Below are 25,192 nucleotides of genomic sequence, written 5' to 3'. Positions count from 1 at the left end.
TAGTATATTAGTGTATGTGTGGAGGTGTGGAGGATGTCTCACACGGTCTATACTACACAATATCATATTTATATTGTCTCCACTCTTTCCTGGCACCATGAGGTCGTTAATTCTCTCTCTCTCAGCCCCAGGAGGGACCCATTTCTCTCTCTATGTGACCTGAGAAAGGTCCTCCACTGAGGTACCTTGCTGCGCCCTCTAACCTGCAGTATGGATCCCCTATGGCACACTGCCACACTGAGACAGCATTATGTCAGGGAGATGCCTGTGCACTATATACCGTAATTTCCGGACTATTAAGCGCACCTGAATATAAGCCTCACCCACTGAATTAAAAAAATATATATTATTTTGAACATAAATAAGCCGCACATGTCTATAAGCCGCAGGTGCCTACCGGTATATTGAAACAAATGAACTTTACACAGGCTTTAACGAAACACGGCTTGTAACAAAAATAAACAGGCTTTAACGAAACACGGCTTGTAACAAAATATTAGCAGTAAGCTTTAGTTGTCTTTTTGCACTGAGTCAATTCCTCACGCTGCTGTTTCCAACGTCTTATCATCGACTCATTAAGACCAAGCTCCCGTGCAGCAGCTCTATTTCCTTTTCCAAGAGACAGATCAATCGCCTTCAACTTGAAAGCTGCATCATATGCATTTCTCCATGTCTTTGCCATGATGAGGGTGACAAAATGACTACCGTAATAAGAATGATGGGAAGTTTGAGAGCGCTCGATTTAATCTAAACAGTAAACAAAAAAGTTTTTGACCTTAACCCGTTCGGCAATTTCATTGGTCTAAGGAAAGCTTCATGCCGCCAAAAAACTGAGCACGTCACAGAATGTGTTTTTTTTGGATAAACAAAAATTGAAAGCGGGAAAAATCCATATATTAGCCGCGTCATTGTTTAAGCCGCGAGGTTCAAAGCCTGGGAAAAAAGTTGCGGCTTATAGTCCGGAATTTACAGTAGGTAATAGGTGTAAATTTGGGACAAAGACACTTATCAGTGTGTCGTCAGATTATTCTTCTAATCAGAAGACTTGAGGCTGACGGAGGGCACCTTTAATCAAATTAGCCATTAATATGCATTTCATTTCACTAAAATAAAATCACAACTCCCATATTGACCAACTCCACATTAGCACTGGGGAGAGCATTCCCCTAACACACACAGACACACACAGCTTTATGAATGGCTCATCAGCTGTAATTATATCATCGTTGATTGTACAGCCACCCTCTTTTTAGTGGTTTGTATTGAGATGGCTGATGATGAAACCAATCATATGCCATCTTCCCACTACCTGCCCTGTCCTTCTGGTTCTGATCCATCTTCCCACTACCTGCCCTCTCTGTCTGGTTCTGGTCCATCTTCCCACTAGCTGCCCTCTCCGTCTGGTTCTGGTCCATCTTCCCACTACCTGCCCTCTCCGTCTGGTTCTGGTCCATCTTCCCACTAGCTGCCCTGTCCGTCTGGTTCTGGTCCATCTTCCCACTACCTGCCCTCTCTGTCTGGTTCTGGTCCATCTTCCCACTACCTGCCCTCTCCGTCTGGTTCTGGTCCATCTTCCCACTAGCTGCCCTGTCCGTCTGGTTCTGGTCCATCTTCCCACTACCTGCCCTGTCCGTCTGGTTCTGGTCCATCTTCCCACTACCTGCCCTCTCTGTCTGGTTCTGGTCCATCTTCCCACTACCTGCCCTCTCTGTCTGGTTCTGGTCCATCTTCCCACTACCTGCCCTCTCCGTCTGGTTCTGGTCCATCTTCCCACTACCTGCCCTCTCTGTCTGGTTCTGGTCCATCTTCCCACTACCTGCCCTCTCTGTCTGGTTCTGGTCCATCTTCCCACTACCTGCCCTCTCTGTCTGGTTCTGGTCCATCTTCCCACTAGCTGCCCTCTCCATCTGGTTCTGGTCCATCTTCCCACTACCTGCCCTCTCTGTCTGGTTCTGGTCCATCTTCCCACTACCTGCCCTCTCCGTCTGGTTCTGGTCCATCTTCACACTAGCTGCCCTCTCTGTCTGGTTCTGGTCCATCTTCACACTACCTGCCCTCTCCATCTGGTTCTGGTCCATCTTCCCACTAGCTGCCCTCTCCGTCTGGTTCTGGTCCATCTTCACACTAGCTGCCCTCTCTGTCTGGTTCTGGTCCATCTTCACACTACCTGCCCTGTCCGTCTGGTTCTGGTCCATCTTCACACTAGCTGCCCTCTCCATCTGGTTCTGGTCCATCTTCCCACTACCTGCCCTCTCTGTCTGGTTCTGGTCCATCTTCCCACTACCTGCCCTCTCCATCTGGTTCTGGTCCATCTTCCCACTACCTGCCCTCTCTGTCTGGTTCTGGTCCATCTTCCCACTAGCTGCCCTCTCCGTCTGGTTCTGGTCCATCTTCACACTAGCTGCCCTCTCTGTCTGGTTCTGGTCCATCTTCACACTACCTGCCCTCTCTGTCTGGTTCTGGTCCATCTTCACACTAGCTGCCCTCTCCATCTGGTTCTGGTCCATCTTCCCACTACCTGCCCTCTCTGTCTGGTTCTGGTCCATCTTCCCACTACCTGCCCTGTCCGTCTGGTTCTGGTCCATCTTCCCACTAGCTGCCCTCTCTGTCTGGTTCTGGTCCATCTTCCCACTACCTGCCCTCTCTGTCTGGTTCTGGTCCATCTTCCCACTACCTGCCCTCTCCATCTGGTTCTGGTCCATCTTCCCACTACCTGCCCTCTCTGTCTGGTTCTGGTCCATCTTCCCACTACCTGCCCTCTCTGTCTGGTTCTGGTCCATCTTCCCACTAGCTGCCCTGTCCGTCTGGTTCTGGTCCATCTTCCCACTACCTGCCCTGTCCGTCTGGTTCAGGTCCATCTTCCCACTACCTGCCCTCTCTGTCTGGTTCTGGTCCATCTTCCCACTACCTGCCCTCTCTGTCTGGTTCTGGTCCATCTTCCCACTACCTGCCCTCTCTGTCTGGTTCTGGTCCATCTTCCCACTACCTGCCCTGTCCGTCTGGTTCAGGTCCATCTTCCCACTACCTGCCCTGTCCGTCTGGTTCTGGTCCATCTTCCCACTACCTGCCCTGTCCGTCTGGTTCTGGTCCATCTCTAATCGTATTGTATCTTCCCACTATAGATGGAGTATGTGTGTTTGAAGGAAATTCATGAGATGGTGTGTGTGGTAAGGAACCTTTAGCGAAGGCTAATCCTCCCGCCTTCACATCAGTAATGTAGAGCTGCTGGACTGAATCCTCCTCCACCACTGAGATGGAGAACCCTGGAGGAGAGGAGAGACGGAGGAGGGAGAGGAGAGACGGAGGAGAGACAGAGGAGGGAGAGGAGGGACAGAGGAGAGACGGAGGAGAGACGGAGGAGGGAGAGGAGGGACGGAGGAGGGGGAGGAGGGACGGAGGGAGAGGAGAGACGGAGGAGGGAGAGGAGAGACGGAGGCGGGAGAGGAGAGACGGAGGAGGGAGAGGGGAGGGGGGTGGAGAGGAGAGGGGGGGTGGAGAGGAGAGTGGCAGAGAGGAGATGGGGCAGAGAGGAGATGGGGCAGAGAGGAGATGGGGCAGAGAGGAGATGGGGCAGAGAGGAGATGGGGCAGAGAGATGGAGGAGGGAGAGGGGGATGAGAGGAGAGATGGAGGAGGGAGAGGGGGATGAGAGGAGAGACGGAGGAGGGAGAGGGGGATGAGAGGAGAGACGGAGGAGGGAGAGGGGGATGAGAGGAGAGACGGAGGAGGGGGATGAGAGGAGAGAGAGGGGGGATGAGAAGAGAGAGAGCGGAGGGAGAGAGGGATAAGAGGAGAAAGAATCAATTCATTACTCAATGCACATCACCAAATCACCGACAGGGACCAGTCCAACAAATACAAGTAATCTGAGACGTGACTAGAAATCAATAACAGAATACATGACAACACATCTGCTAGTGGAAATATTCTCTCACTGGTGGAAATTTACACTGTATACCACAACATGATTGTAATTGAAAGGGAAGTCGCTTCCGAATTGCATTCTTAGCACGTTAAATGATCTGTGAATGTGGACGTCCTGTATGAAATGTCCCAAATGCCACCCTATTCCTTTTATAGTGAAGTGCACTACTTTTAAATCAGGGCCCAAAATCAAAAGTAGAGCACTATATAAATAACAGGAATCCATTTGGGATGAACACACTGGCATTGCAATTATAATAGATGAAACTGTGAGAATGAGATTCACAGGACCCAGGACTCATCCTTACCGTCACCAATCATACAGGACTCATCCGCACCGTCACCAATCATACAGGACTCATCCTCACCGTCACCAATCATACAGGACTCATCCTTACCGTCACCAATCATACAGGACTCATCCTTACCGTCACCAATCATACAGGACTCATCCTTACCGTCACCAATCATACAGGACTCATCCTTACCGTCACCAATCAAAGAGGACTCATCCTTACCGTCACCAATCAAAGAGGACTCATCCTTACCGTCACCAATCTTACAGGACTCATCCTTACCGTCACCAATCATACAGGACTCATCCCTTTTTTCCCCCCTTCGGGGTAGATCAGTTTTAATATTTTGCGGATAGATTGTTGCTTCCATCAATGTAATTGTCTCAGCCTCCACTATTTATGCTGCAGTAGTTTATGTGTCGGGGGGCTAGGGTCAGTCTGTTACATCTGGAGTATTTCTCTTGTCTTATCCGGTGTCCTGTGTGAATTTAAATATGCTCTCTCTAATTCTCTCTTTCTCTCTTTCTTTCTTTCTCTCGGAGGACCTGAGCCCTAGGACCATGCCTCAGGACTACCTGGCATGATGACTCCTTGCTGTCCCCAGTCCACCTGGCCGTGCTGCTGCTCCAGTTTCAACTGTTCTGCCTGCGGCTATGGAACCCTGACCTGTTCACCGGACGTGCTTGTTGCACCCTCGACAACTACTATGATTATTATTATTTGACCCTGCTGGTCATTTATGAACATTTTAACATCTTGACCATGTTCTGTTATAATATCCACCCGGCACAGCCAGAAGAGGACTGGCCACCCCTCATAGCCTGGTTCCTCTCTAGGTTTCTTCCTAGGTTTTTGGCCTTTCTAGGGAGTTTTTCCTAGGGAGTTTTTCCTAGCCACCGTGCTTCTTTCACATGCATTGCTTGCTGTTTGGGGTTTTAGGCTGGGTTTCTGTACAGCACTTTGAGATATCAGCTGATGTACGAAGGGCTATTTAAATAAATTTGATTTGATTTGATTTAATTGTCTGCATCATTTCCAATCCTCCATACATTTTTGGGGTAAATATATAGGCTTTTACTTCCAGCTTATACATATTATACACATTTTACAGACACAATCTATTTTACAATAGTTATATTTTGTTTGTTTTTAGTCCTTCCTCTATTTCTGATGTCCATCCAGTTTGATTTATATTTGTAACTGTGCTATTTCACAAAGTTTCTGAACCTATATACATTTTACAGACCCAGTATGTTTTACATTGTTTATCTTGTTATTAGTCCCACCCTTCAGCTCCATTCAACCCCTCCCATCTATCTCTTAACACCATCCATTTTGGATTTCTATTTGAACGGGGCAGTGATGTTTCACAAACGTACTGAACCTTTCTATTCTCATAGTTTCTACAGATTGTAAATTAAAGAAACATTTTTGCTAAAATAATTATTATATTATTGATCGATTGACTATGACTTTTCAAATCACCCAGTATTGCTATCTGCAGCGTTAGTTCTAGACAAATGTTGCAATTCTACAGCCGTTCCTGGACCTGTGACCAAGAACGAGCTAGATATGGACATTACTAAAATAAATGATCTAATGACTCTGCCTCCTCGCAGCAAAATCTGAAGAGCTGGGAAGATTGGATCCCCCATATATAAATATATAACATTATATTGATTGCAAGAATTTTGTATAATAATTTAAATTGAATCCAGCATTGTTTTGTGTATCAGTTCATAAAACATGTGCCATGGAATCGGTAGATCAAAAATCTCTTCCCAACTATTTAGCAATCTACATGGCACAGCTGTCCATTTTTTGGTCCTTAAATGAAACTGGTATAGTTTTTTTATTTATCACAATTTCCTTTAACCAATTTTGTTCTTTAATGCAGGGCCATCAGACAAGTTCCTTACTTTTTCTATTTTGCAATTTATATGGCACAGCTGTCAAATTTTTGGTCCTTAATTGGTATGTTTTTACTCATCACAATTTTCTTTAACCATTTATTTTCTTTAATGCAGGGCTGACAGACAAGTTCCTTACTTTTTCCCCCTTCCACTTACCTCTTCCATTTATGTGGTAATGCTGAAATTAGTTGGTTGTAATTTTGGGTAGAGCAGACATTTCCATATGTCTGTGTTAGCTGCATGTGTGACGTAACTCCACCAATTCTATTTATGATATAATTTACAAAGATTATACATTTTATCGAAAAATTTAGTTTTTTTAAATCAATTAGTATATTTGAGTTTAACCACAATATTAGTTGTATTATTTGTTCTGTCTTTTCAGGTGGATTAAACTGAAATTGCAACCAACTTTCAATGGCTTGTTGGTTTTTTTTAAAGGATATTTCGGAGATGATTTTGTTCTCAAATAACCGAAAGTCAGCTGTTATAATCTGAATAAATGGAAAAAGACCATTCTTGAACATGGGGTGAGACATTCGCATTAATCTACTAGAGAACCATTTCGGGTTTTAAGTATAACTTTTGTATGACTGATGCCTTTAGTGAGAGGTCTAATGCTTTAATATTTAATCATTTCTGCCCTCCGAAAGCATATTCATTATATAAATAGGCCCGTTTAATTTTGTCTGGCTTGCCGTTCCAAATAAAATTGAATATTTTTTGCTCATATAATTTAAAAAACAAGTCGCTACGTGTAGGCAAGACCATAAGCAAATAGGTAAACTGGGATATGACTGAAGAGTTAATCAGGGTGATTTGTCCACAAATAGATATGTATTTTCCTTTCCATGGTAGCAAAATCTTATCTATTTTTGCTAACTTTCTATTAAAATGTATTGGAGTGAGATCATTTCTTTCTTTCGGGAACTGTACACAGAGTATGTCCACATCCCCGTCAGACCATTTTATTGGTAAACTACACTGTAATGTAAAAGTTGTATTTTTTGCATCACAATAATGAAGTGTCAGAGGCCTCCAATTTTTTTTTATGGACTGGATCTTTATATTTACCACTTGGATCCTGTTTCAGTAATAATGAAATCAGACCTTCTTGTTGAGTACCTGATAATCTACCGTTTATATAGGAGTGGTTAAAACATGCTAATAACGGTCCTCTGAGTATATCAAAAAAAGTTTGATATACCTCCACTGTTATGCCATCCAGCTCTGGAGTTTATCCGGACTTAAAGGCTTTAATTGCATCAAGAAGTTCCTCCTCTGTAATTTGGCCTTCACATGAGTCTTTCTGTACAGATGTTAATTTCACATTATTAATATGAAAAAAATCCATAAAATTAGCTTCAGTTAGTGGAGATGGAGGAGACATATGCTTAAAGTACTTTAGCATTTCCCCCCATATTCCATCCAGTTCACTTTATTTTTATAATATATTACACTGGATCTTTCTTGGATAAGTCTCTACATTTCATTTTGTTTTTCCTCTAACTTACTCTGTGCCTCTATGGTACATTTTTTATTGCTATCTGTCTGTACTGTTAGTCCTTTCATTTCCTTAGTTAATATGGACTCTTTTGACCAAAATTGCTTTTTTTAAAATAAATTAGTACTGAATTGCATGGCCTCTAAAGGTACATTTAAAAGTGTCCCATATAATAAGGGTACCTATGTTATGTCGGATAAAGTCTGTTATAAATTATTCTGTCCTAGTTATAAACAAGTTATCATCCAGTAGGCTTTGATTACATTTCCAATATCTTTGCCCACGTGGAAATTCTGTAAGAGTAATTTAGTCATTTAGCAGACGCTCTTATCCAGAGCGACTTACAGTAGTGAATGCATACATTTCATAGAATTTCATACATTTTTTTATTTTTTTTGCTGGCCCCCCGTGGGAATCGAACCCACAACCCTGGCGTTGCAAACACCATGCTCTACCAACTGAGCTACAGGGAAGGCTGTAATATAAACTACCGTTCAAAAGTTTGGGGCCACTAAGAATTGTCCTTGTTTTTGAAAGAAAAGTACTTTTTTTTGTCCATTAAAATAACATAAAATTGATCAGAAATACAGTGTAGACATTGTTAATGTTGTAAATGACTATTGTAGCTGGAAATGGCTGATTTTTAATGGAATATCTACATAGGCGTACAGAGGCCCATTATCAGCAACCATCACTCCTGTGTTCCAATGGCACGTTGTGTTAGCTAATCCAAGTTTATCATTTTAAAAGGCTAATTGATCATTAGAAAACCCTTTATTTTAGCACAGCTGAGAACTGTTGTTATGATTAAAGAAGCAATAAAACTGGCCTTCTTTAGACTAGTTGAGTATCTGGACCATCAGCATTTGTGGGTTCGATTACAGGATCAAAATGGCCAGAAATAAATAACTTTCTTCTGAAACTCGTCATTCTATTCTTGTTCTGAGAAATGAAGGCTATTCCATGTGAGAAATTGCCAAGAAACTGAAGATCTCAACGCTCTGTACTACTCACTTCACAGAACAGCGCAAACTGTCTCTAACCAGAACAGAAAGAGGAGTGGGAGGTTCCGGTGCACAATTGAACAAGACAAGTACATCAGTGTCTAGTTTGAGAAACAGACGCCTCACAAGTCCTCAACTGGCACCTTCATTAAATAGTACCCGCAAAACACCAGTCTCAACGTCAACAATGAAGAGGCGACTCCGGGATGCTGGCCTTCTAGGCAGAGTTGCAAAGAAAAAGCCAGTACTGGCCAATAAAAAGAAAAGATGGGCAAATTGTTAACTAATTTCATCACTCCTTTTGAATTTCTTTGCCCATGGGAGAAATATATTTGGCCCCCCAAGTCCTTTAATCAAAAAACGGCATCTAAAATTGTTGAATGAGTTTCCTGCAAACAATAGATTATATTCCTTCTCTTTTAGCCAGGAAAATACTGATCGTCTTTTCTTATTACCGGCTAAGCCATTACAATTATAACTGGCTATACTTATTTCACCATTTACCATAATGAGACACAAGTTTCAATTCTATTCATCATAATATCTGTTTGTAAACATACCATTAAAAGGTAACATGATGATTGAGTGTCTATATAGCTGTACCATGATATTTGCATTGCTACAAAGTAAACCTCCAATTGGTCCCTACTATTCCACCCGCTAACAACCCCTCCTCATGCCGAGTTGGGTTGTCATCCCAATGCCCGGCAGACCACCCCCGACCCCCAGATCCCATGACCCCGGAGAGACCGGGACCCATCCTTTGAAAAGAGCACACAGTGCCACCCACAGAACAGAAGCAGATCAACCGCCAAATGCATTTCCATCGCCCTCACCTCGATTTGTGTTATATATAGCTATTAACAATTTAAAGTTCCTGTTCATCTTATTTTCCATAATTAGCTATTAATATTTGTAGTAATGTAGGCAGTCTATGTAAAGGATTTTTACATCTCATCAGTCTCGCCATTACAAAATTATCTTTTGGCAAGCAATTATTATTTTATCAAGAAATTATTATTTTAGCAAACAATTATTGTGATTCATCCTATATTGTCCCTAACATCTTTTACACCCTAGCAACAGTTGTGAGATATAAATACATTACACACTCAACTCCTTTCCCCCACAAACAACCAGATGCTTAACAGTTGCACCATCTCAGAGCCCGACTCAAGAAAGGTCTTGATTTACGAATGCATATACAGTTGCAGCTGTATGAGAAGGCCTGCAAAACTGAGCAAAAAAAAATGGGCAGAAACGGGGAGATTTGATTAACCATTGTCACGTTCTAGGTGATGGAGGTCAGATCCACCCCCTTCCCCTGAAACACCCACACATGATCCCCCGTAGTGACCATATTACCAAGCATCTCTGTGCAGTCAGACCTTTTGATTATTTTGTGCCACAAGGGTCTGTATGTATTTTGGCTGCATACAGACAGCTAACAGCAGGGACTTCTCTTCAGTGTCTGGGTCATTCAGGTGGGCGTCTAGGGTAAAGGGTTGTGGACCGTTCCATCAATATAGGATCATAAATAAATAAATTAGATGTATCATTTATTATAACAATGTAGTTCCACCATGATAGGACAATAAATAAATGAGACGTATTATTCATTATAAAATGTATATCCCTCATCTGCACAACATTGAAAGCTCTCACAACCCCCCCTGCTCACAGACATACATTGGTTCTGGGATATGCAACCATTTCCTTTCTCACTCACGTAACGCCACACTCTCCCAAACACCAGAAAACACACACCACACCATCCATCCATCTCAATACATCCACACATACCCACATACTGAGCCTTCTGTCTGCTGTGTTTTTATCTCCACCATGCTGAATTAGTGCTTTTGTGTTCCATTTAGTTATATTTGAAGATAGATAGAAAAGCTATATATTGTTTTGTATTATTACAATCCATACCATGGCTAGTATTGTGTTTCATTATTTGCCTCCTCTATGAGAACTTTGTAACATTTAGAATAGCCATGGAGTAGTCTCTGAACATTTGGTTATCAATATCCAGTTTATCGACTACGAGAGCTATGCGTTTCCCTTTCAATCTATTTTCCTTGAAGATTGGATACAGAACTTTGCGGCGTTCTGTATTTTCCTTCGGGAACTGATCATTCATGCCTATTTTCATGCCAGCAGGTCTTTTACCCAGGCTTTTAATCATTATTTTATCTTTAAATAAGGCAACGATTGGGCGTTCATACCTCTGCCCTTAGAGTTGTTGGAGCTGGATTTTGTCGATAGCTTCGCGTGGGATCTGAAGCGCTGTAAGTAGGAACTCTACACAATAACTACACATTCAGGAACTTCTCCTTCTTTCTCTTGGATACCTGTAAGTACCAGATGTTCTCTCATGGATCTAGTCTGTATGTGAAGTAAGGCTTCTCTCAGAACGATGTTTTCCTTTTTAAGTTCATTAACATCAGTTTCAATCTTATTGACTGTTCCTTTATGCTTGTTTGTCTCTTTCTCCAGTGTCACAGCTTTTTCGTCACTCATCTCGAGGCCTTCAACTCTTTTATATCCTCACTGACTAGAGCAAGTATGTAGCCCAGTTTGTCATTTATTGATATAAACAGATGGGTTTCGACCTTTACCATTCCCGCTGGTGAAAAGATTAAATCGTCTGTGTCTGTAGAAGAGTCACGTTTTTGTTTGAGATTTTACTCCGTCATGTTGAGATTGGTTCCCCTGTCTTACTCTCCGTCATGTTGAGATTGGTTCCCCTGTCTTACCCTCCGTCATGTTGAGATTGGTTCCCCTGTCTTACTCTCCGTCATGTTGAGATTGGTTCCCCTGTCTTACTCTCCGTCATGTTGAGATTGGTTCCCCTGTCTTACCCTCCGTCATGTTGAGATTGGTTCCCCTGTCTTACTCTCCGTCATGTTGAGATTGGTTCCCCTGTCTTACTCTCCGTCATGTTGAGATTGGTTCCCCTGTCTTACTCTCCGTCATGTTGAGATTGGTTCCCCTGTCTTACTCTCCGTCATGTTGAGATTGGTTCCCCTGTCTTACTCTCCGTCATGTTGAGATTGGTTCCCCTGTCTTACTCTCCGTCATGTTGAGATTGGTTCCCCTGTCTTACTCTTCGTCATGTTGAGATTGGTTCCCCTGTCTTACTCTTCGTCATGTTGAGATTGGTTCCCCTGTCTTACTCTCCGTCATGTTGAGATTGGTTCCCCTGTCTTACTCTCCGTCATGTTGAGATTGGTTCCCCTGTCTTACTCTCCGTCATGTTGAGATTGGTTCCCCTGTCTTACTCTCCGTCATGTTGAGATTGGTTCCCCTGTCTTACCCTCCGTCATGTTGAGATTGGTTCCCCTGTCTTACCCTCCGTCATGTTGAGATTGGTTCCCCTGTCTTACTCTCCGTCATGTTGAGATTGGTTCCCCTGTCTTACTCTCCGTCATGTTGAGATTGGTTCCCCTGTCTTACTCTCCGTCATGTTGAGATTGGTTCCCCTGTCTTACTCTCCGTCATGTTGAGATTGGTTCCCCTGTCTTACTCTCCGTCATGTTGAGATTGGTTCCCCTGTCTTACTCTCCGTCATGTTGAGATTGGTTCCCCTGTCTTACTCTCCGTCATGTTGAGATTGGTTCCCCTGTCTTACTCTCCGTCATGTTGAGATTGGTTCCCCTGTCTTACTCTCCGTCATGTTGAGATTGGTTCCCCTGTCTTCCTCTCCGTCATGTTGAGATTGGTTCCCCTGTCTTACTCTCCGTCATGTTGAGATTGGTTCCTCTGTCTTACTCTCCGTCATGTTGAGATTGGTTCCCCTGTCTTACTCTCCGTCATGTTGAGATTGGTTCCCCTGTCTTACCCTCCGTCATGTTGAGATTGGTTCCCCTGTCTTACTCTCCATCATGTTGAGATTGGTTCCCCTGTCTTACTCTCCATCATGTTGAGATTGGTTCCCCTGTCTTACTCTCCATCATGTTGAGATTGGTTCCCCTGTCTTACCCTCCGTCATGTTGAGATTGGTTCCCCTGTCTTACCCTCCGTCATGTTGAGATTGGTTCCCCTGTCTTACTCTCCGTCATGTTGAGATTGGTTCCCCTGTCTTACTCTCCGTCATGTTGAGATTGGTTCCCCTGTCTTACTCTCCGTCATGTTGAGATTGGTTCCCCTGTCTTACTCTCCATCATGTTGAGATTGGTTCCCCTGTCTTACTCTCCGTCATGTTGAGATTGGTTCCCCTGTCTTACCCTCCGTCATGTTGAGATTGGTTCCCCTGTCTTACTCTCCGTCATGTTGAGATTGGTTCCCCTGTCTTACTCTCCGTCATGTTGAGATTGGTTCCCCTGTCTTACTCTCCGTCATGTTGAGATTGGTTCCCCTGTCTTACCCTCCGTCATGTTGAGATTGGTTCCCCTGTCTTACTCTCCATCATGTAGAGATTGGTTCCCCTGTCTTACCCTCCGTCATGTTGAGATTGGTTCCCCTGTCTTACTCTCCGTCATGTTTGGCTGTTGCTTGTTTTTGTAATATTTGTCGATACATTTCTCTAGTCTTATGATTTGTTTTGTGTTTCACCAGTTCGTGTAGTGCTAATATTTAGTCTGACTTACCGATATTGAATATTACGTTTTTATATTGTGATCTACATTGTTGTGTTCAGTCCGTCATCTTGTCCAGGTCTTTCATTTGAATGTTTCTTCAAAATAGAAGTAACCAATCATACAGGACTCATCCTTACCGTCACCAATCATACAGGACTCATCCTTACCGTCACCAATCATACAGGACTCATCCTTACCGTCACCAATCACACAGGACTCATCCTTACCGTCACCAATCACACAGGACTCATCCTTACCATAACCAATCACACAGGACTCATCCTTACCGTCACCAATCATACAGGACTCATCCTTACCGTCACCAATCACACAGGACTCATCCTTACCGTCACCAATCACACAGGACTCATCCTTACCATCACCAATCACACAGGACTCATCCTTACCGTCACCAATCATACAGGACTCATCCTTACCGTCACCAATCACACAGGACTCATCCTTACCGTCACCAATCACACAGGACTCATCCTTACCGTCACCAATCACACAGGACTCATCCTTACCGTCACCAATCACACAGGACTCATCCTTACCGTCACCAATCACACAGGACTCATCCTTACCGTCACCAATCACACAGGACTCATCCTTACCGTCACCAATCACACAGGACTCATCCTTACCGTCACCAATCACACAGGACTCATCCTTACCGTCACCAATCACACAGGACTCATCCTTACCGTCACCAATCACACAGGACTCATCCTTACCGTCACCAATCACACAGGACTCATCCTTACCATAACCAATCACACAGGACTCATCCTTACCATAACCAATCACACAGGACTCATCCTTACCGTCACCAATCATACAGGACTCATCCTTACCGTCACCAATCATACAGGACTCATCCTTACCGTCACCAATCACACAGGACTTATCCTTACCGTCACCAATCACACAGGACTCATCCTTACCGTCACCAATCACACAGGACTCATCCTTACCGTCACCAATCATACAGGACTCATCCTTACCGTCACCAATCATACAGGACTCATCCTTACCGTCACCAATCACACAGGACTCATCCTTACCGTCACCAATCACACAGGACTCATCCTTACCGTCACCAATCACACAGGACTCATCCTTACCGTCACCAATCACACAGGACTCATCCTTACCATAACCAATCACACAGGACTCATCCTTACCATAACCAATCACACAGGACTCATCCTTACCGTCACCAATCATACAGGACTCATCCTTACCGTCACCAATCATACAGGACTCATCCTTACCGTCACCAATCACACAGGACTTATCCTTACCGTCACCAATCACACAGGACTCATCCTTACCGTCACCAATCACACAGGACTCATCCTTACCGTCACCAATCATACAGGACTCATCCTTACCGTCACCAATCATACAGGACTCATCCTTACCGTCACCAATCACACAGGACTCATCCTTACCGTAACCAATCATACAGGACTCATCCTTACCGTCACCAATCACACAGGACTCATCCTTACCGTCACCAATCACACAGGACTCATCCTTACCGTCACAAATCACACAGGACTCATCCTTACCGTCACCAATCATACAGGACTCATCCTTACCGTCACCAATCATACAGGACTCATCCTTACCGTCACCAATCATACAGGACTCATCCTTACCATCACCAATCATACAGGACTCATCCTTACCGTCACCAATCATACAGGACTCATCCTTACCGTAACCAATCATACAGGACTCATCCTTACCGTCACCAATCATACAGGACTCATCCTTACCGTCACCAATCATACAGGACTCATCCTTACCGTCACCAATCATACAGGACTCATCCTTACCGTCACCAATCACACAGGACTCATCCTTACCGTAACCAATCACACAGGACTCATCCTTACCGTCACCAATCACACAGGACTCATCCTTACCGTCACCAATCACACAGGACTCATCCTTACCGTCACCAATCACACAGGACTCATCCTTACCGTCACCAATCACACAGGACTCATCCTTACCGTCACCAATCACACAGGACTCATCCTTACCGTCACCAATCACACAGGACTCATCCTTACCGTCACCAATCACACAGGACTCATCCTTACCGTCACCAATCACACAGGACTCATCCTTACCGTCACCAATCATACAGGACTCATCCTTACCGTAACCAATCATACAGGACTCATCCTTACAATAACCAATCATACAGGACTCATCCTTACCATAACCAATCATACAGGACTCATCCTTACCGTAACCAATCATACAGGACTCATCCTCACCGTCACCAATCATACAGGACTCATCCTTACCGTAACCAATCATACAGGACTCATCCCTGTCGAACTGGATGACTTTGGTTATTTTGGAGCCCAGCTCTATCTCTTTATAAAGCTGTGGAGAGAATAGAGAACGAGAGAGATGAAGAGAGAAAAGGAAAGAAAGATGGAGAGAGAAGGCAAGAGAAGGAGAAGGAGAGAGAGAGATGGAAGGAACATTAATGTTTTATTACACAAAGAAGCAGGAATGGAATAGGAGGAGGGAGTCTAACTTATGTATATGTAAATGCCTGTGTGCATAGCTCTCCCGTACTGTCAGAGACAGAAAGGAATTAATTTGTGTATCTCAATCATTTGTATACACTTAATAAGGATATATGTTATATATCTTTATTAAGGGTAGGGAGATATACCGAGTCTGTGGGGGCGTCCGGGGAGTTACCGTTCTCTCTATCACTGGGGAGTTACCCTTCTCTCTATCACTGGGGAGTTACCCTTCTCTCTCTCTCTAGATGACTGGGGAGTTACCCCTCTCTCTCTCTCTAGATGACTGGGGAGTTACCCCTCTCTCTAGATGACTGGGGAGTTACCCCTCTCTCTCTCTCTAGATGACTGGGGAGTTACCCCTCTCTCTATGACTGGGGAGTTACCCCTCTCTCTAGATCACTGGGGAGTTACCCCTCTCTCTCTCTCTCTAGATGACTGGGGAGTTACCCCTCTCTCTAGATGACTGGGGAGTTACCCCTCTCTCTCTCTCTAGATGACTGGGGAGTTACCCCTCTCTCTCTCTCTCTAGATGACTGGGGAGTTACCCCTCTCTCTCTCTCTCTAGATGACTGGGGAGTTACCCCTCTCTCTAGATGACTGGGGAGTTACCCCTCTCTCTAGATGACTGGGGAGTTACCCCTCTCTCTAGATGACTGGGGAGTTACCCCTCTCTCTAGATGACTGGGGAGTTACCCCTCTCTCTAGATGACTGGGGAGTTACCCCTCTCTCTAGATGACTGGGGAGTTACCCCTCTCTCTAGATCACTGGGGAGTTACCCCTCTCTCTAGATGACTGGGGAGTTACCCCTCTCTCTAGATCACTGGGGAGTTACCCCTCTCTCTAGATCACTGGGGAGTTACCCCTCTCTCTATGACTGGGGAGTTACCCCTCTCTCTATGACTGGGGAGTTACCCCTCTCTCTATGACTGGGGAGTTACCCCTCTCTCTAGATCACTGGGGAGTTACCCCTCTATGACTGGGGAGTTACCCCTCTCTCTAGATGACTGGGGAGTTACCCCTCTCTCTAGATGACTGGGGAGTTACCCCTCTCTCTAGATGACTGGGGAGTTACCCCTCTCTCTATGACTGGGGAGTTACCCCTCTCTCTAGATCACTGGGGAGTTACCCCTCTCTCTATGACTGGGGAGTTACCCCTCTCTCTAGATGACTGGGGAGTTACCCCTCTCTCTAGATGACTGGGGAGTTACCCCTCTCTCTAGATGACTGGGGAGTTACCCCTCTCTCTAGATGACTGGGGAGTTACCCCTCTCTCTAGATGACTGGGGAGTTACCCCTCTCTCTAGATGACTGGGGAGTTACCCTCTCTCTATGACTGGGGAGTTACCCCTCTCTCTAGATCACTGGGGAGTTACCCCTCTCTCTATGACTGGGGAGTTACCCCTCTCTCTATGACTGGGGAGTTACCCCTCTCTCTCTCTCTAGATGACTGGGGAGTTACCCCTCTCTCTATGACTGGGGAGTTACCCCTCTCTCTCTCTCTAGATGACTGGGGAGTTACCCCTCTCTCTCTCTAGATGACTGGGGAGTTACCCCTCTCTCTATGACTGGGGAGTTACCCCTCTCTCTCTCTCTAGATCACTGGGGAGTTACCCCTCTCTCTATGACTGGGGAGTTACCCCTCTCTCTCTCTCTAGATGACTGGGGAGTTACCCCTCTCTCTAGATGACTGGGGAGTTACCCCTCTCTCTAGATGACTGGGGAGTTACCCCTCTCTCTAGATGACTGGGGAGTTACCCCTCTCTCTAGATGACTGGGGAGTTACCCCTCTCTCTAGATGACTGGGGAGTTACCCTCTCTCTATGACTGGGGAGTTACCCCTCTCTCTAGATCACTGGGGAGTTACCCCTCTCTCTATGACTGGGGAGTTACCCCTCTCTCTAGATGACTGGGGAGTTACCCCTCTCTCTAGATGACGGGGGAGTTACCCCTCTCTCTCTCTCTAGATGACTGGGGAGTTACCCCTCTCTCTAGATGACTGGGGAGTTACCCCTCTCTCTAGATGACTGGGGAGTTACCCCTCTCTCTAGATGACTGGGGAGTTACCCCTCTCTCTCTCGCTCCCTCCTTTTCTGCACGCCTACATCTAGTGACTCCTCACAAATCCAACAACAAGTAGGGAGAAAGTAGGTATAAACCTAGGTAGGTGTGTGTGTAGGTGTGTAGGTGTGTGTGTGTGTGAGGGTATCCGATAACCAGTATTTAAAAAAAATGTGGTGCCAGCCAAATGTCCGGGAGAATTGTTTGATTCATTGATGGAAATACATTTGACCAGGTATGTTAATCAGTCTATAGGTTCATTTGCATAATTAAGTTTGCAACAATTTCTAAATTCAATCGCGTGTTAAAAACGTTTTGATGGCCACAATTAAAAAAGGCCTACTATTTGTATTTCTCTCCTGGTAATGGAAGCACGCCTTCAATTAAAATGGCGGATTTAGCCTATGTATTTGGAAAATATAAACTGAAATGTTGGAAACCTTAACATTTTACTTCATATCATGAGGCATGTCTTACTCTGCTTCAAAGGAGCCTAGCCAAAATCCCACCATAAAAAAACGTGGAAGCAATTATTTTTATAAAGACTTCCTCGCCTGTTCTATTGGTTTTCATATCAACTTTCCTCATTTGTCTAGAAGCCAAAGGCACATCCTGGTCATATTAACGACCCATCCTAGTCATATTATCGACCCATCCTGGTCATATTAACGACCCATCCTAGTCATATTATCGACCCATCCTGGTCATATTAACGACCCATTCTAGTCATATTATCGACCCATCCTGGTTATATTATCAGCCCATCCTGGTCATATTATCAACCCATCCTGGTCATTAACAACCCATCCTGGTCATTAACAACCCATCCTGGTCATTAACAACCCATCCTGGTCATATTATCAACCCATCCTGGTCATATTATCAACCCATCCTGGTCATATTATCGACCCATCCTAGTCATATTATCGACCCATCCTAGTCATATTATCGACCCATCCTGGTTATATTATCGACCCATCCTGGTTATATTATCGATCCATCCTGGTCATATTAACAACCCATCCTGGTCATTAACAACCCATCCTGGTCATTAACAACCCATCCTGGTCATTAACAACCCATCCTGGTCATATTATCAATTCATTCTGGTCATATTATCAACCCATCCTGGTCATATTATCGACCCATCCTAGTCATATTATCGACCCATCCTAGTCATATTATCGACCCATCCTGGTTATATTATCGATCCATCCTGGTCATATTATCGATCCATCCTGGTCATATTAACAACCCATCCTGGTCATTAACAACCCATCCTGGTCATTAACAACCCATCCTGGTCATTAACAACCCATCCTGGTCATATTATCAACCCATCCTGGTCATTAACAACCCATCCTGGTCATTAACAACCCATCTCCTGGTCATTAACAACCCATCCTGGTCATTAACAACCCATCCTGGTCATGTTAATAACCCATGCTAGTTGTTGCCTCATCATAGTCTTTCTAAGTTTTTAAAACAGGTTCATCTCTGTCACACACGGAACAGCTCGCATCAGGCTCTCTGTTTAGAACGGTGTGTTCCCCCAGGCTCTCTGTTTAGAACGGTGTGTTCCCCCAGGCTCTCTGTTTAGAACGGTGTGTTCCCCCAAGCTCTCTGTTTAGAACGGTGTGTTCCCCCAGGCTCTCTGTTTAGAACGGTGTGTTCCCCCAGGCTCTCTGTTTAGAACGGTGTTCCCCCAGGCTCTCTGTTTAGAACGGTGTTCCCCCAGGCTCTCTGTTTAGAACGGTGTTCCCCCAGGCTCTCTGTTTAGAACGGTGTTCCCCCCAGGCTCTCTGTTTAGAACGGTGTTCCCCCCAGGCTCTCTGTTTAGAACGGTGTTCCCCCAGGCTCTCTGTTTAGAACGGTGTTCCCCCACGCTCTCTGTTTAGAACGGTGTTCCCCCAGGCTCTCTGTTTAGAACGGTGTTCCCCCAGGCTCTCTGTTTAGAACGGTGTTCTCCCCAGGCTCTCTGTTTAGAACGGTGTTCCCCCAGGCTCTCTGTTTAGAACGGTGTTCCCCCAGGCTCTCTGTTTAGAACGGTGTTCCCCCAGGCTCTCTGTTTAGAACGGTGTTTCCCCCAGGCTCTCTGTTTAGAACGGTGTTTCCCCCCAGGCTCTCTGTTTAGAACGGTGTTCCCCCAGGCTCTCTGTTTAGAACGGTGTTCCCCCAGGCTCTCTGTTTAGAACGGTGTTCCCCCAGGCTCTCTGTTTAGAACGGTGTGTTCCCCCAGGCTCTCTGTTTAGAACGGTGTTCCCCCCCAGGCGCTCTGTTTAGAACGGTGTGTTCCCCCAGGCTCTCTGTTTAGAACGGTGTCCCCTCAGGCTCTCTGTTTAGAACGGTGTCCCCCCAGGCTCTCTGTTTAGAACGGTGTTCCCCCAGGCTCTCTGTTTAGAACGGTGTTCCCCCAGGCTCTCTGTTTAGAACGGTGTTCCCCCAGGCTCTCTGTTTAGAACGGTGTTCCCCCAGGCTCTCTGTTTAGAACGGTGTTCCCCCAGGCTCTCTGTTTAGAACGGTGTTCCCCCAGGCTCTCTGTTTAGAACGGTGTTCCCCCAGGCTCTCTGTTTAGAACGGTGTTCCCCCAGGCTCTCTGTTTAGAACGGTGTTCCCCCCAGGCTCTCTGTTTAGAACGGTGTTCCCCCAGGCTCTCTGTTTAGAACGGTGTTCCCCCAGGCTCTCTGTTTAGAACGGTGTTTCCCCCAGGCTCTCTGTTTAGAACGGTGTTCCCCCAGGCTCTCTGTTTAGAACGGTGTTCCCCCAGGCTCTCTGTTTAGAACGGTGTTCCCCCAGGCTCTCTGTTTAGAACGGTGTTTCCCCCAGGCTCTCTGTTTAGAACGGTGTTTCCCCCCAGGCTCTCTGTTTAGAACGGTGTTTCCCCCCAGGCTCTCTGTTTAGAACGGTGTTCCCCCAGGCTCTCTGTTTAGAACGGTGTTCCCCCAGGCTCTCTGTTTAGAACGGTGTTCCCCCCAGGCTCTCTGTTTAGAACGGTGTTCCCCCAGGCTCTCTGTTTAGAACGGTGTTTTCCCCCAGGCTCTCTGTTTAGAACGGTGTTCCCCCAGGCTCTCTGTTTAGAACGGTGTTCCCCCCAGGCTCTCTGTTTAGAACGGTGTTCCCCCCAGGCTCTCTGTTTAGAACGGTGTTCCCCCAGGCTCTCTGTTTAGAACGGTGTTCCCCCAGGCTCTCTGTTTAGAACGGTGTTCCCCCAGGCTCTCTGTTTAGAACGGTGTTCCCCCAGGCTCTCTGTTTAGAACGGTGTTCCCCCCAGGCTCTCTGTTTAGAACGGTGTTCCCCCAGGCTCTCTGTTTAGAACGGTGTTTTCCCCCAGGCTCTCTGTTTAGAACGGTGTTCCCCCAGGCTCTCTGTTTAGAACGGTGTTCCCCCAGGCTCTCTGTTTAGAACGGTGTTCCCCCAGGCTCTCTGTTTAGAACGGTGTTTTCCAGCTAATTGCATTTTGCCAAATGTTTGAAAATTACTTTTTATTGTCTGCTTCATTACAGGAGTTGCATGTAATGTTTAGATGAATTACAATAATCTAATTGTGATTTCTGTTATTCTGAGCACTGTGGATGGAGAGCCTAATGCAGGATGCAAGGTTCCCCAACTGCCAGGCAGCAGGGGATTTTCCATTTCCAACTTTAATCCCCCAAAAAATGACATAAAAGTTTGTAAAAAAACACACCAAATGATTTTAATTCTAGAAATCTGTTCCAAAGTATTCCCACTCATAATAAAGAGATTGTATACAAATGTAAGCAAGGTTTGAAATTATTACGTTTTAGTCAAATATTAAATTGGTTTTGGGCTTCTTGCAGTCAATTTGTAGTCTACAAATTATTCGTATTTATGTTCTGGTCCCCTGACCATACACTCAAGAAAACAATTGTTCAGCGGCTGAATCTAGTTCATGATCCTTGTCCTAATGGGTCACGCACCGTATGCATACTGTATGAGGGCTCCAGAGTGGCGCGGCGGTCTAAGGCTAGAGGCGTCACTACAGACCCTGGTTCGATTCCAGGCTGTATCACAGCGGTCAAAGGCACCGCATCGCAGTGCTCGAGGCGTCACTACAGACCCTGGTTCGATTCCAGGCTGTATCACAGCGGTCTAAGGCACCGCATCTCAGTGCTAGAGGCGTCACTACAGACCCTGGTTCGATTCCAGGCTGTATCACAGCGGTCAAAGGCACCGCATCTCAGTGCTCGAGGCGTCACTACAGACCCTGGTTCGATTCCAGGCTGTATCACAGCGGTCAAAGGCACCGCATCTCAGTGCTCGAGGCGTCACTACAGACCCTGGTTCGATTCCAGGCTGTATCACAGCGGTCAAAGGCACTGCATCTCAGTGCTCGAGGCGTCATTACAGACCCTGGTTCGATTCCAGGCTGTATCACAGCGGTCTAAGGCACCGTATGTCAGTGCTAGAGGCGTCACTACAGACCCTGGTTCGATTCCAGGCTGTATCACAGCGGTCTAAGGCACTGCATCTCAGTGCTCGAGGCGTCACTACAGACCCTGGTTCGATTCCAGGCTGTATCACAGCGGTCTAAGGCACCGTATCTCAGTGCTAGAGGCATCACTACAGACCCTGGTTCGATTCCAGGCTGTATCACAGCGGTCTAAGGCACCGCATCTCAGTGCTCGAGGCGTCACTACAGACCCTGGTTCGATTCCAGGCTGTATCACAGCGGTCTAAGGCACCGCATCTCAGTGCTAGAGGCGTCACTACAGACCCTGGTTCGATTCCAGGCTGTACCACAACTGGCCGTGATTTGGAGTCCCATAGGGCGGCGCACAATTGGCCCAGCGTTGTCAGTGTTAGGGGAGGGTTTGGCCCGGGTAGGCCATCATTGTAAATAAGAATTGACTTGCCTCGTTAAATAAAAGGTTAAATAAACATAAATAAATATGGGTCTGGTACATTTCTCAAATGTCCAATAAATTAAAATGCTGCTGGTCACATGCCCGGATCCACATTTTCCTCACGGAAAACCGTGTGTGTGTGTGTGTGTGTGTGTGTGTGTGTGTGTGTGTGTGTGTGTGTGTGTGTGTGGGGATCAGAGTGTTGCTATCTCAGCGGGGTGCTAGAACTGTGACAGGAGATAATCTGTGAGGAAATCAGAAACGTACCAAGTCACACACACACACACACACACACACACACACACACACACACACACACACACACACACACACACACCAAGTCACACACACACGCATAACCACACGTACCAAGTCACACACACAACCACACGTACCAAGTCACACACACACACACACACACACACACACACAACAACACGTACCAAGTCACACACACACACAACAACACGTACCAAGTCACACACACACACACACACACACACACAACCACACAACAACACGTACCAAGTCACACACACACACACACACACACACACACACACACACACAACAACACGTACCAAGTCACACACACACACACAACCACCAAGTCACACACACACACACACACACACAACCACCAAGTCACACACACACACACACACACACACACACACACACAACCACACAACAACACGTACCAAGTCACATACACACACACACACACACACAACAACACGTACCAAGTCACACACACACACACAACCACCAAGTCACACACACACACACACACACACACACACACACACACACCCAGACGTACCAAGTCACACACGTCCTCCTCCGGTTTAGGGATGTAGAACTGGAGTTGGTTTTCGATGAGGAACTTGAGACGGAGGTAATGTTTGGCAGGATCCAGCCGGTGGGCCTGTAGAGTTCAGGAAAGAGGACAGAAAGAGGATTGGCACAGGCTGAGTAGCAGATCTGGGATCAAATACTTTATCTGTGTGTGATTGAGCTTGCCTGGCTTAACGGACCAATAGAATCAACAAAAAATAATAAGTATGATAAAAAAAACACAAAGCTGGCTAGAGCCCCGCCCATCTGGCCCTATAGGCAGCTGGCTAGAGCCCCGCCCATCTGGCCCTATAGGCAGCTGGCTAGAGCCCCGCCCATCTGGCCCTATAGGCAGCTGGCTAGAGCCCCGCCCATCTGGCCCTATAGGCAGCTGGCTAGAGCCCCGCCCATCTGGCCCTATAGGCAGCTGGCTAGAGCCCCGCCCATCTGGCCCTATAGGCAGCTGGCTAGAGCCCCGCCCATCTGGCCCTATAGGCAGCTGGCTAGAGCCCCGCCCATCTGGCCCTATAGGCAGCTGGCTAGAGCCCCGCCCATCTGGCGGATGGGCAAAGTGGGTGGGGTTATATCCTGCCTGTTTGGCCCTGTCCGGGGGTATCATCGGATGGGGCCACAGTGTCTTCTGATCCCTCCAGTCTCAGCCTCCAGTATTTATGCTGCAGTAGTTTATGTGTCGGGGGGCTAGGGTCAGTCTGTTACATCTGGAGTATTTCTCTTGTCTTATCCGGTGTCCTGTGTGAATTTAAATATGCTCTCTCTAATTCTCTCTTTCTCTCTTTCTGTCTTTCTCTCGGAGGACCTGAGCCCTAGGACCATGCCTCAGGACTACCTGGTATGATGACTCCTTGCTGTCCCCAGTCCACCTGGCCGTGCTGCTGCTCCAGTTTCAACTGTTCTGCCTGCGGCTATGGAACCCTGACCTGTTCACCGGACGTGCTTGTTGCACCCTCGACAACTACTATGATTATTATTATTTGACCATGCTGGTCATTTATGAACATTTTAACATTTTAACATCTTGACCATGTTCTGTTATAATATCCACCCTGCACAGCCAGAAGAGGACTGGCCACCCCTCATAGCCTGGTTCCTCTCTAGGTTTCTTCCTAGGTTTTTGGCCTTTCTAGGGAGTTTTTCCTAGGGAGTTTTTCCTAGCCACCGTGCTTCTTTCACATGCTTTGCTTGCTGTTTGGGGTTTTAGGCTGGGTTTCTGTACAGCACTTTGAGATATCAGCTGATGTACGAAGGGCTATATAAAAATAAATTTGATTGATTTTAAAATAAATTTGATATAGGCAGCTGGCTAGAGCCCCACCCATCTGGCCCTATAGGCAGCTGGCTATATCAACAGTATTTCACATTTCAGTAATGCCGTGGATACCCTGTGCATTTAACAACTTAAAACACACCGACACTGTGTTTAAACTGTAACCAGCAGCTAACAACCTATACTGTGTTTAAACTGTAACCAGCAGCTAACAACATATACTGTGTTTAAACTGTAACCAGCAGCTAACAACATATACTGTGTTTAAACTGTAACCAGCAGCTAACAACCTATACTGTGTTTAAACTGTAACCAGCAGCTAACAACCTATACTGTGTTTAAACTGTAACCAGCAGCTA

At 45.9% G+C, this 25,192-nt stretch overlaps 1 protein-coding gene across 4 annotated transcripts in view; it reads right to left on the bottom strand.

The window, feature by feature from the left end:
• The window catches only part of LOC106581531 (rho guanine nucleotide exchange factor TIAM1), a 169,406-nt gene that overhangs the window by 82 nt on the left and 144,132 nt on the right, over positions 1 to 25,192 (bottom strand). For all 4 annotated transcript variants that reach the window (XM_045704104.2, XM_045704103.2, XM_082966802.1 and 1 more), the window contains exons 14-16: positions 23,535 to 23,639; positions 15,554 to 15,635; positions 3,177 to 3,263 (exon numbers count right to left, since the gene is read on the bottom strand). In XM_045704104.2, coding sequence (XP_045560060.2) covers positions 23,560 to 23,639 — 80 coding nt within the window. In that variant the 3' untranslated portion in view covers positions 3,177 to 3,263; positions 15,554 to 15,635; positions 23,535 to 23,559. The remainder of the gene's footprint in view (positions 1 to 3,176; positions 3,264 to 15,553; positions 15,636 to 23,534; positions 23,640 to 25,192) is intronic.

This window comes from Salmo salar, chromosome 20 (assembly GCF_965601325.2).
Source record: "Salmo salar chromosome 20, fSalSal1, whole genome shotgun sequence".
In the NCBI taxonomy this organism is placed as follows: Eukaryota; Metazoa; Chordata; class Actinopteri; order Salmoniformes; family Salmonidae; genus Salmo; species Salmo salar.
The sequence above is the reverse complement of the archived record's forward strand: the minus strand, read 5'-3'. Positions and strand labels throughout refer to the sequence as shown.